Consider the following 12,520-nt stretch of genomic DNA (forward strand, 5'->3'; position numbering starts at 1 on the left):
AGAACGGATATCCTCTTGGTGTTTATGGTTGACTTGACTACTTATTGCTGCTGCGGCTAAATCGACCTTGGTGGCTAGCTAAGAATGGCGGGGAATGCGTGGAGGTCAGCGGTAAGTACAGAAAAATGCCTAGCCCTTCATATATTGTTATCTAATATGCACAACCTTTAATTGTAAATTACACATCACTGCTGATTAGTTTGTTGTCACGCTGTCAAATTCCTTGGGAAAGGTAACTACTACCTAGCCACTTTTTTTTTTGCTAGGCACGCCCTTGCAGTAGAGCAGGTTACTATAGCAACCCGAACCTTGTTTATGTTCTAAACTATTGCAATAGCGTTATGTATTTTTTTAAAATAATTGCAATATAGCCAAAGTATAATATGACAGCTAATTGCTCAAGTTGACTACCATGCCAGGCTACAACTGTCCATGAAATGTTCCTCACCTACAGATTGTTAATCTACTAAGAAAGTGGAGTTTATCGAGCAATGGCCAGGATAAAATCAAGGCAAAGGAAGTAAGTTAAGCTTAGTTGTGTTTTAAAACAGTGCATTACTCTTTATGTTTGGAGGAAAGAGAGCGCTACAGTATTAGTTTCCCATTGCTAGTAATGCCAACAACAGTACATACTGTAGGTAGGCGTGTCGGCCATGTTTTATTGAAAAGGACACCTTCCATGAGAAAAATAACCGTTTTGTGTGTTTTGATAGTATACAACACAATGGAATGCAAGTCTAGTATTACACATAACTCAGATATAAAATTTTTATTTTGTTGTTGTTAATTTGCCTCATAGGTGCCAAGGGTGGCAGCAGCCTTGAAGAAAGACACCAGAAGGTTCTCAAGTGGGGTATGTTTCTTCCGTGTGAGATGTGTGTGTGTGTGTGTGTTTTTTTTTTTTTAATATTGGGATTAATTTTGTTCTCGCTTACAGATGCACACAGTTACTTTGATCCCTGGTGATGGAATTGGACCAGAGATCTCCACCGCTGTCATGAAGATATTTGAAGAAGCAAAAGTTTGTATTGCAAAAACAGATAATAATCATTTTAACTTAACTTACAGTTATTGTTATGTTTCATTATAGGCACCTATTCAATGGGAGGAAAGAAATGTTACAGCCATCAAAGGGCCTGGAGGGAAGTGGGTGATTCCTCCAGATGCGAAAGAATCAATGGACAGGAACAAAATGGGCCTTAAAGGTAACATAACATTGTGATTACTTCAGACCAGGATTTTTCAAAGTGTGGCATAGTAAGCCTCCCCTCCCCAAAAAAGATTTTCTGGATCATATTTTGTGGAGTTTTCCCACTCACCCCAGACTGTGTTTAGTCTCTCAAAGTAAGAATAAAGAATTGATTCATTTTGGCTTTGTCATAACTGAACAGCACTACGAAAGCGGACTACCCTCATTATTTTATGGTTGGAAACACCAATAGTGATGATATGAATGAGGTAGTTGAAAAGTTTAACTACTGCTTTGTAAATACTGGACCAAAATTGGAGGAAGAAATTCTAAAATGCTGGACAATGGAGGAAAGAAATAAAACCATAGACAGGAATCCTAATTCCATGTTTCTCACTGATGTAACAAAAAAGAAAATTACAGATATTGTTAATAACTGTAAAGCTAAAACATCAACTGATTGTAATGGAATTGAAATGGAAACAATAAAAAGGGTTATCAATGAGATCATAGAACCGCTGACATACGTCAGTAACTTACAATAATTTCCTAACAAAATGAAGACAGCTAAAGTAGTTCCAGTTTAAAAAAAATGGAGATAAACATCCATTTACAAATTACCGACCAGTTTCCTTATTACCACAATTTTCTAAAATTATTGAGAAGGTATTCAATAAGTTGGACAAATTTATTAATAAGAATGAATTACTAGCGGATAGTCAATATTGATATACTGTAGAACATTTCAACCTCCATAACACTGATTGAAATTACGGAGGAAATTACCAACGCTGTAGACCACAGAAAGTGTGCAGCTGCAGTATTTATGGATCTCACAAAAGCCTTCGATACAATTAATCACAACATCGTAACTACAAAATTAGAAAGGTACGCAATCAGATAATTTGTTTTGAATTGGGTAAAAAGCTACCTAGCTAACAGGAAGCAATATGTAAAGTTGGGAGAATACACATCTGCAAGTTTAAATATTACATGTGGAGTACCCCAAGGGTCAATACTGGGACCAAAACTGTTGAACTTGTATATAAATGACATATGTAAAGTGACGAAAGACTTGAAGAAGTTGGTATTATTTGCAGATGATACTATTGCCTTTTGTTCTGGGGAAAACACACAAGAGCTAATTAAAAAAGTCACGGATGAAACGGCCATACTAAAAAGATGGTTTGTTAAAAACAGATTATCCTTGAACTTAAGTAAAAATAAAATAATGCTCTTTGGTAATAGCAGAAAGGACACAATACAAATACAAATAGAAATAGACAGAGTGGACATTGAAAGGGTGAACGAAAATAAATGTCTGGGGATCATTATAGATGAAAAATGATCAAAAATCACTCCATACTCTTTACTGCTCTCTGGTATTACCATATCTAACTTATTGTGTGGAGATATGGGGTAATAACTATAAAAGCGATCTTTACCTGCTAAATGTACAGCAAAAAAGATCAGTGAGGATAATCCATAATGCTGCTTATAAAGAACATACAAATCCCTTATTTCTAAAATCACAAATATTAAAATTCGCTGATTTAGTAAATTTCAAACAGCTAAAATAATGCATGAAGCTATCAATAACCTATTACCCAAAAATGTCATACAATACAATTCAATTTTAGCAACCCAGGTCTTCCCTATCTCCTGACTGTGTGGCCAACATGCTAACCACTCAGGTGCGCACACAGTAATGGGTTCGAATCTCCGGTGGGCATCTCTGTGTGGAGTTTGCATGTTCTCCCCCGTGCGTGCGTACCCTCCCACATTCCAAAAACATGCATGTTAGGTTAATTGGTGACGCTAAATTGTCCATAGGTATGAATGTGAGTGTGAATGGTTGTTTGTCTATACTGTATGTGCCCTGCGATTGGCTGGCGACCAGTCCAGGGTGTACCCCGCCTCTCGACCGAAGTCAGCTGGGATAGGCTCCAGCATACCCCCGCGACCCTCGTGAGGATAAGCGGCATAGAAAATAGATGGATATATATATATAAAATGCAGAATGACCACTTCATCAACAGGTCCTTTGAAGACGCCAATCGCTGCAGGTCATCCCTCCATGAACCTCCTGCTGAGGAAAACCTTTGACCTCTACGCCAATGTGCGCCCTTGTGTTTCTATAGAGGGCTACAAGACGCCCTACACGGATGTGAACCTAGTTACCATAAGGGAGAACACAGAGGGAGAATACAGTGGGATTGAACATGTGGTAAATGCCTTTTATTCACTTTGTTTGTAAAATCACTTCATGCAATGTTGAGCTCAAATTTCACCTCATTGTATTCATTGTTGCTTGTGTGCATATTTACAGATTGTCGATGGAGTCGTACAGAGTATTAAGCTCATTACAGAGCGGGCCAGCCAACGCATTGCAGAGTATGCATTTGAATATGCCAGAAACAATAAGAGGACCAGTGTAACTGCTGTTCATAAGGCCAACATTATGTAGGGGCACTCGGTACAAATATCTTTCAAGTATTTCATTTGCGCTAATCAAGTGAGTGTTATCTTTCAGGCGCATGTCAGATGGGCTCTTCCTTCGAAAATGCAGAGAGGCTGCTGAAAAGCACAAAGATATTAAATTCACTGAGATGTACTTGGATACTGTGTGCCTCAATGTAAGACCCTAAAAATGTGCTACTATGTTAGTGTAGTGAAAACAACCAGCCACAGCCATGGTTTATATGTTGTTTTTACAGATGGTGCAGGATCCTACACAGTTTGATATTCTGGTGATGCCAAATTTGTATGGAGACATCCTGAGGTGAGTAAATGTTTTTAACTTGATTTAAAACTGCTGCATTTGCCATTATTTTTGTGTAATCATCAAATGTAGTTTGAAGAAAAAGAACAAGTTGCAAATGTGTCATTGATGAGACATTAGGCTTAATGTAAAATAAGTACTGCATTAAAAAAAACAAACATAATGCTGATTGAAAGTGCTTTTTTGCCTATGATCTAAAGTTGATCTTGCAGGAAAAGTACAATATTTTTAGCGTTTGGACTGAGAAAAGTTTTTAAAGAAACGGTCTTCATTTTATATGAAGTGATAAATGTGTCCATCAATATACTGTATGTGTTTTCCTTCAGTGATCTTTGTGCTGGACTTATTGGAGGACTTGGAGTGACCCCCAGTGGAAACATTGGTGTGGATGGTGTTGCCATTTTTGAGTCTGTATGTCCTTTCTCACATATGTCAGACACACTATTATTTCACTACTGCTGTCAATTTTAGTCTATACTGTGACTTACAAAATGTGATTTTATAGCAATTTAAAACAAGCTGATGATTATTTCTGGATGCTTTTTTTCTCTCAGGTTCATGGAACGGCCCCAGATATAGCAGGAAAAGACTTGGCTAACCCCACCGCCTTGCTGCTCAGTGCTGTCATGATGCTTCGCCACATGGGCCTGCACGACCATGCAACGAGGATCGAAACGGCCTGCTTTGACACCATTCGAGACAAAAAAGTAATCATCATATTCCATTGAGGTTTGAGGTTGGAGGTTTTTTCTAGACATGCACATCTGATTTGTAATGTCTTTGTCTTTGTTCAAGGTTTTGACCGGAGACCTCGGAGGATCTTCAAAGTGCTCAGAATTCACAGAAGCAATTTGTCAACGAGTGCGAGATATTGAGTAGAAGGGCCTATTTGTTTAGAGTTTGTCTTTCTTTTTTTCGATCACATGTATCTGCATATTAATGACCAAAAAAAAACCATATTTAAACCGGTTTTAGGATTTGTGATCCTGAATGTCTGCTTTTTATTTGCACTTAAGAGTTCTCTTTAAACCAACTGTTACTTTTTATGCAATGTAATGTATTCCACTTGCTGACCATTTGTATGATAATATTGGTCGTACTCTATCTGTATGGAAAAACTTATTATAGTATTATTATTATGTATTATAAAACTTTAGTTCAGTTAACACTGCAATCAGAGTTTTAATGTCACATTTACATGGTCAAGAAACACACTTATTATGATACTAGCAGCTTTGAATGTACCCAATTAGAACATAAATACTACCATGACATCAAAAATGACTTGACATCGTATTGTGTAATGTAAGTGCTATTAATAATTAATAGCACAACACCAGGTTTAGGTTTGGGGGGAATATTTTTTATTTCCTTTCGCCTTTTGGTCATACACCAATTCCATGTACAATATCTCCACAAGAATAAAGAGTATATTGAGGTAGAAATGTGTTCTATTCCGTCTTCTGTTCTGTACTGTAGACTGCTTACTTTCAGCGTCTTATGTCATCAGGACGTCACAAAGATTCCAACATACCTGCATGAAGTCTTCCTAAAAAAGCAACACAGTCTGAGCTCATATTTTAGTCAGGAGTGTCAGTAAGGGGGTTGAAAGTTATCTACTTATCTACTACTATCAAATACTATTTATTGACTTTAAATTAAAACACTTCACTGTAATCCGAAATGTGAGTATAAATGGTCGTGACTATTATCACTGTTGACCAGACTGTAACCTGTCGGTTGCCCAAGGTGGATTACTTGTGACCTAATGGCAGCCGTTAAACAGTGGAGGAATAGTCATATTTTTACTGTAAATGTAATTGTAAATTGTAAATGTTATATAAACATTTTAATGAGGTTTCGTTACTGTGCCCTCTCTTGTCCCTTCAGGGCTTCCGTACCACTTCCCCAACCTTATTTGCCTTTGTTAACGCTTCCTGCTAACGAAACTTCCGGTCTGATTTGGTCTCTCCAGAAAGTTCCACGCGGAGGAACAGCAGCTATAAGAGCCAGACATCTTGCCCGAAACCGGCTTCAATTCTGTTTAAAACTTACATTTTCTTGGAGAGGAAAATAGCCCACAAGTAAGTAGAGTGCACAATGAAACTCTTTTGGGAAAACTGAATTTATCACAAGGATTATTAGGTGGTAAAAATGAATGGGACTATCTGCCTGTTACCAAGTATTTTAATGTTAGGATAAGGATAAATGCCATTTTCTCTTATTGTCGGTGTTTTTTTTATTAATATGGCTATGTGCTATTTGTGATGTATTTTCTGTCTTCGTTTTCACAAGCCCTTTCGTTGCTAGCGTAACCAACGTTATCGTTACCAACTTAACAGGAAAAGGGTGACCACTCACAATCAGCAAACTTCTCAAGAAAGCTAATTGTTTTTTTCATTTAGGTTGTCGTCATGGTTCGCGAAACAGGCTACTACGATCTCCTGGGTGTCGGTCCCAAAGCATCTGCCGACGAAATAAAGAAAGCCTACAGAAAACTCGCCCTAAAATATCACCCCGATAAGAACCCCAATGAGGGAGAGAAGGTGAGTTAACGCTAAATATAGACATTTATCTATGGGCCGTGTGGACACTCCTTCTAGAGTTACACTTGACATGGCAGAACTCTCTGGAAAGATGTCGCTACGGGCTAAATTGTTAGCTCTATGCCACAGCCTGAAATACTACAGAATATAACCACAAGAGGTTATGCAATTTATCTTTAATAGTCTGCCTTTCAAAAATACTGTAGTGACTGGGTAGTTTTTACCCAACTACGGAGAGTGCCAAGCATACATTTGGTGGAGGCCTTTATTGGTGCAAATATTATAGCTCTTTTTCTGCCAATAGTTATTACATCCATCCATTTTCAAAACCGTATGCCCTCATTAGCCTATCCCAGCTGACTTTGGGTGGAAGATGTTTTTAAGACCAATTGAGGAAAACATATTTTGTTGAAAACCCAATCAAATATATATATATATTATGTTTTCAATATCAGTGAAAGCCTATTTCATTGTGCATATTTTTATTCATATTTCTTAGCTGCTCGACTGGCGCTGTATGGTTGGGTTTTGCTCATCCTTTTAGGCACTTGTTACAAGCTGTGTCTTGAATGAAACTCTGGTGTGTGTGACTGACAGGAAGAAAAGCTCTGACTTGCTTGGGGCGTCGTTGTTTGGCAGCACCTGTTGGATTACATACAAAAATGGGGCCAATCCGATATTGGATTTACATACCAGCACGTATTAATATATCGGAAATTGCGGATACCACCAGTGGAGATTCCCAATCCATGAGCCACGTCTGTCAGCCTCTTTTGTCTGCAAACATAGCTAAAAGAATATCAGCAAATGTAGCCAAAAGAGTATCAGCAAACATATTCATGGCCACTCAAAACAGTCAGACATCTATCTACACAACACAAAACTTCTGTATCGTTCTGATATCATACTTGCCTGCAGAGGTGATTTTATTGCAGCCTTACATAAAATCAACAATAATCATAATTTAACGACCGGAAAGTTAAGGGCTATGTTAAGTTGTGTTTTGTCCGACTGTATGTGAAGCCGTGACCGTGTCAGGCTGTGCGTGCTTGTGTGCGTGCTGCATGTGTGGAGGCAGCTATGTTTGCTGAGTCTTTTGGCATAGTTGCATATTAAAGCAAACAAGAGATCTGGTATTGGATTTGTATTGCTATCGATATTGGAAGTGTATTAATGGCAGACATCCCAATTCAGGTTTCAGGATCGGATAGGAAGTAAAAAAATTAGGATGGGTGCGTTGCCTAGTTACACGTATAAATCTCTACACTTACGACAGGGGTACAGCCTGTAAGCTCCTTTTAAAATGACCAAATCACAAACATCTAACTCCTACCTATTGTACATTTATATCAGGGGTGCACACACTTTTTCAGCATGCATGTTACAAGTCAAAATGATTTACTCTTAGTATAAAATCTAACCGGTAAATTTTGAAGTTACTATACTAAATACGAATGATTAGTATTTCACATTCAGTTTCAAAGTTTACAGGTCATCATAATAGTTTATCATTCAGTAATTAGCAATTCAATTTAATATGGCAGTATTATATAATTACACACATTTCCTCAATAGTTGTGTGCATAGCGTAGTATGAGTAGTATGTCAGTCAAAATAGGTACGTGGCATTCATTAAACGTACAGTTATTATGTATGTCCAGTTAACATTTGCTATCAAACATTACAGATAAACAGGAAATGAAAATGATTATGCAAAAGACAATGCAGCCGAAGTCAAGGCAACATATTAAAAAGGTTTCAGCAATGGGCACATTTTCCAACTACTCATGAAATAGTATTTTCACAAACAAAAGTGTAGAACACACACATTTATATAGTGTAGTTCAGGACATGAAGCACAGACATCAATTGATTTTTTTTCTACAGAACTCGACGCTACAAGTGAATGGATAACTTTTGTTATAGATATAGGCATCTTACCGCTGAGTTAATTGATCCGTAATTGTAATAATAGAGAGAAAGATAAAATAGAAAGCTGCCTATCCTGGTGTCGCTTGAGTTATCTGTTCACCACTTACTTTGCCGCTGAGGCCTAACAGCAAATCAGGAAGTGAGCTTAATGTCAGCTGACTGATGTCATGTCATCTACAAAACAACATTTATGATGTGGGTGACACATGCAATCGACCGGTAGCTCACGATCGACAAAATGGGCACCCCGACTTAGACATAAGACAACCTGTCTTTTTCAGACTGTTTTCTATCAGCACCTGTTTAATTGAAGGATAGCATATTATTAAAGCAGAGGCCAGTACTTGAGAGAATATGGTAATTACATGTGGCAGCAATTGGTGCATTATAAATGTCTTATTATCACAAATCTGCTGAAATGTACTTTTTAGTGTAAACATTGAGCTATCATCATATTTAGTACAGACTGCGTTTCAGTTTGCAACATTTAGTATTTCTTTCTGTCCACAGTTTAAGCTTATATCCCAAGCGTATGACGTGCTTTCGGATCCCAAAAAGAGGGATCTGTATGATCAAGGAGGGGAACAAGCAATTAAAGATGGCGGCATGGGTGGAGGTTCATCCCCCATGGACATTTTCAACATGTTCTTTGGGGGCGGCGGCGGTGGAAGGATGCAGCGTGAGAGGAGAGGTTAGTGCAAATACAACATCTTGAATAATACCCTGATAGCCAAATATTGACTAAGTGATGATTTTCTAGGGAAGAACATTGTCCACCAGCTTAGTGTTTCACTTGAGGACATGTACAACGGCAGCACAAGGAAGCTGGCACTCCAGAAGAACGTCATATGTGAAAAGTGTGATGGTATGAGTTGCTTTTAACATATGTAATCCCGTTTTAAAAGTTTCAATCATTCAAATGCTTATTGTGCGTATTCCAGGTTACGGTGGTAAAAAAGGTGCCTTGGAGAAATGTTCCAGCTGTAAAGGAAGAGGAGTGCAGATCAAGGTGCAGCAGATAGGACCGGGCATGATTCAGCAGATTCAAAGCATGTGTGGTGATTGCCATGGTCAGGGCGAGTCATTTAGCGCAAAGGACCGCTGCAAGAACTGCAATGGACACAAAGTGGAGCGCAAGAAGAAAATTCTTGAAGTCCATATTGACAAAGGTTATTAATACTCTGTTATGTTAAACATGAGTGATAGTGAATATCCACTAAGTTGATGTTTGGCTCCCAGGTATGAAAGATGGTCAGAAAATTACATTTCACGGGGAAGGTGACCAGGAACCAGACCTGGAGCCTGGCGATGTCATCATCGTGTTGGATCAGAAGGATCACAGTGTTTTCAAACGAAGTGAAGACAATCTGATAATGAAGATGAATATTAAACTTGTGGAGTCCCTGTGTGGATTCAGGAAGGCTGTCAACACTCTGGACAACAGAACACTCCTCATCAGCTCACAACCAGGTTAGTGCAACACATCTACATTGCACACATTGGCAAGACTCACCCTCTTTGGCTGTCATTAAGGTCTTTTATTTGTTATTTGTTTTAAGGTGAAGTTATAAAGAACAATGCCACTAAGCTGGTGCAGAGCGAAGGCATGCCAATATACAGGAGCCCTTACGAAAAGGGCCAACTCATCATCCAGTTTGAGGTAAGACTGGAAACCAGTTTTTGTTCTATTCAGAGTGAGATGTACTATACTTATAATAATGCTTCACTGTGTAGGTGGAGTTTCCAGAAAAACACTGGCTCCCAGAGCATCTCATGTACCAACTGGAAAGGCTGCTTCCTCCTAGGGAGGATGTGCTGATCACAGACGACACAGAGGAGGTGGAACTCTGCGAGGTGGACGAGCGGACGCAACAGCAAAACTACAGCAGAGAGGCGTACGAGGAAGATGAGGATAGTCCCAGAAGTGGGGTGCAGTGTCAGACGCAATAACTCTATGGTCTTGTCACACAAGGGACAAGGTGATCCAGCCCTAGTTTGACCAATGCCTTCAAGGTTGTTGAAAGGAGCCTTTAGGATGGAAACAAGATTATTTTTCAGTCAAGTGGTACAGTTCAGTTCGGCTTTGGAACTGTAAAACCTGCTCTGCCTTATCCACAAATTACACAAAGAAGTGTAGACACGGTGTAGCTCAACCCCACCACTGCTGAACCGTATTACTGCGGTCTGTAACCCAACAGAAGGGTGGCAAAAGGTGCATTTCCCACTATTTCACACTACCAAATGATTGGAATTACATGGTGAAAACATATAGCTTTTATTTAATATTTAATGCTCCTTGGTCACCATTATGCAATGTTTGTGTTCCTGTTCTAAAAGAAAAGTAAAATGTAGGCACTACCATTCTTTTGTGTTTTTTTTCCTCAGACATATTTTTCAGAAGCTTAAAATGACTTCCTGTATGCTTTCTGTGAAGGACATTTCAGTCATACCAAAAACAAAGATTTTACTTGTCAATAAAAGTCCCAGTGTGCTTCAACGTTTCACATTTTATTGCCTTGTAAATATGATTTTTGTGTCATCTGCATAGTGACATCCCTCAACCAGTGATTTAATCATTTTTCTAAGTGCCCTTCTTTAGTGTTGCTTCCTTCTGAAAGAACAACCTGAAAAGGCAAAATTGGAAAAATATCTTCAGGTTCGGATGCAGGTTTTACTTTGCGCTATATTACAGTGGAAGTGGTACCTTCTGTAAGTCTTGCCTTTCCTCCTTTAGGCTGACATAGCACTGTGGAGCATCCCACACACAGAACCACTGTCTGGGCATGGCTGAACACGGTAGTGATCTTGTAGCAGCCTGCAACAACATAGAAGTACACAACTTACTACATTATTAACCTGACACGATGACCCTTCGCCGCGCTTACCTGGGCACTTCACATCCATGAAATAGGAGTTAGGACTCTGAACAAGTCTTTTCTTTTTGTGCTGTCTTCTCTCAAGTTCAACAGAAGGATGGAGGAGGTCTTTGGCCAACTAATTTAATAGGTTAGAAATGGTTAGCGGATTTCGCTGCCGGAATGCATAGTGGGCACAGAATTGTCAATAGTTAAAATGCAATCGTCTCGTGTTCTATAAAAGGTAAAAAGTATGGAAACTGGCACAAGCAACAGGTCTGTATTTTATCTTGATGACGTCAAAAACATGTAGTTTCCTTGTCACAATGTGCAAAGGGATAACTAGCAATAAAGGTGAACACAGTAATATGACTAACGAGAATATAAAAATGACGCAGCCCTTTTGTAAACAGCACGATCGCTTGAAGCTTCAAACATGACAAGGCAGCATGGCAACAGTTAATAGTTACATCGATGTGAAATAAACAGTCTGAAATAACCCAATGCGTTGAAAGTTAACAAAAAAAGGCGAAGTTAAGTATGGCAGTATTCCTGTGAAATACTTGTGGGAAAGGCTGCTTCCTGGAGAAAACCCCTGCGTCCCTATGCACTGTGTTTGTTCCAGCAAATAGACGACCCCCGCTGCTGGCCAGGCTAATGCACTGCTAGCTAGTATAAACACGATACCATGTGCTTGCTACAGATGCACACATTGTGATGTTTTAGTGCGACGCACACGATTACATTTGTGATAACTACTTAATTAGCCACAGTACACGAAAGCATTACAATAATTAATACAAAGCAGAATAAATTTGATTTTAGAGTATAACTTACAGGCATCTCGCTGGCTCCGTATACGTGGTCTTGGATAGCAGCTACGAGGAACTGATGATTTTTTTTTCATTCAGCTTTAACTGATGATCACTGAGCTGTTGTCGCTATCATTTCTAAAGCATAGTAAACATGGTGGATAAACACGTCTAGTTGTTTAATTATTCATTTTAATGACCCCATATTTACAATGACCTCATATTAAAGTTTATTGTATGCCAATGCACGACTCAAAGTGCTATGCTTACCTAGAAACCACATAATTAGGTGTATTTTATAGTATAAATAGAAATGTTAATATAAGGCACCGCTGACAACTCGTCCGTTTAGTAGAGAACCCCAAATAAACACAACTATTGGTTTCATTTACGAAACTACGTGA

The 12,520-nt window shown here is 38.7% G+C and overlaps 3 protein-coding genes across 7 annotated transcripts; 2 read left to right on the forward strand and 1 right to left on the reverse strand.

Moving 5' to 3' along the window:
- Position 1: 1 nt before the first annotated feature.
- On the forward strand, positions 2 to 5,434 carry idh3a (isocitrate dehydrogenase (NAD(+)) 3 catalytic subunit alpha). Of its 3 annotated transcripts, none has more exons than XM_054776876.1 (12): positions 24 to 111; positions 455 to 520; positions 800 to 853; positions 938 to 1,021; positions 1,091 to 1,205; positions 3,331 to 3,416; positions 3,519 to 3,652; positions 3,723 to 3,825; positions 3,907 to 3,971; positions 4,298 to 4,382; positions 4,526 to 4,678; positions 4,767 to 5,434. In XM_054776876.1, exons 1-12 carry the CDS (start codon positions 85 to 87, stop codon positions 4,848 to 4,850), a joined length of 1,056 nt encoding a protein of 351 aa, XP_054632851.1. In that variant the 5' UTR covers positions 24 to 84; the 3' UTR covers positions 4,851 to 5,434. The 3 variants fall into 3 exon arrangements, with proteins under 3 accessions (XP_054632850.1, XP_054632851.1, XP_054632849.1); XM_054776874.1 differs by having other exon boundaries at positions 25 to 111; positions 3,229 to 3,416; positions 4,767 to 5,432; XM_054776875.1 differs by lacking the exon at positions 455 to 520 and having other exon boundaries at positions 2 to 111; positions 3,229 to 3,416; positions 4,767 to 5,431.
- A 456-nt stretch (positions 5,435 to 5,890) lies between these two features.
- dnaja (DnaJ heat shock protein family (Hsp40) member A) lies at positions 5,891 to 10,940 on the forward strand. The gene is made up of 8 exons (XM_054776873.1): positions 5,891 to 6,055; positions 6,377 to 6,517; positions 8,960 to 9,140; positions 9,210 to 9,314; positions 9,391 to 9,618; positions 9,689 to 9,919; positions 10,009 to 10,109; positions 10,184 to 10,940. The coding sequence occupies exons 2-8, from the start codon at positions 6,386 to 6,388 to the stop codon at positions 10,397 to 10,399; spliced, it is 1,194 nt and encodes a 397-aa protein (XP_054632848.1). The 5' UTR covers positions 5,891 to 6,055; positions 6,377 to 6,385; the 3' UTR covers positions 10,400 to 10,940.
- Positions 10,939 to 12,491, reverse strand: rps27l (ribosomal protein S27 like). 3 transcript variants are annotated; one of them, XM_054776887.1, is made up of 5 exons: positions 12,387 to 12,491; positions 12,142 to 12,254; positions 11,335 to 11,443; positions 11,154 to 11,264; positions 10,939 to 11,073 (listed from the first exon to the last, which is right to left on the reverse strand). In XM_054776887.1, exons 2-5 carry the CDS (start codon positions 12,145 to 12,147, stop codon positions 11,045 to 11,047), a joined length of 255 nt encoding a protein of 84 aa, XP_054632862.1. In that variant the 5' UTR covers positions 12,148 to 12,254; positions 12,387 to 12,491; the 3' UTR covers positions 10,939 to 11,044. The 3 variants fall into 3 exon arrangements, with proteins under 3 accessions (XP_054632862.1, XP_054632861.1, XP_054632863.1); XM_054776886.1 differs by having other exon boundaries at positions 12,142 to 12,480; XM_054776888.1 differs by lacking the exons at positions 12,142 to 12,254; positions 12,387 to 12,491 and adding an exon at positions 11,868 to 12,062.
- Positions 12,492 to 12,520: the final 29 nt, after the last annotated feature.

The sequence above is a fragment of the Dunckerocampus dactyliophorus genome, chromosome 5, assembly GCF_027744805.1.
Source record: "Dunckerocampus dactyliophorus isolate RoL2022-P2 chromosome 5, RoL_Ddac_1.1, whole genome shotgun sequence".
Lineage (NCBI taxonomy): Eukaryota > Metazoa > Chordata > Actinopteri > Syngnathiformes > Syngnathidae > Dunckerocampus > Dunckerocampus dactyliophorus.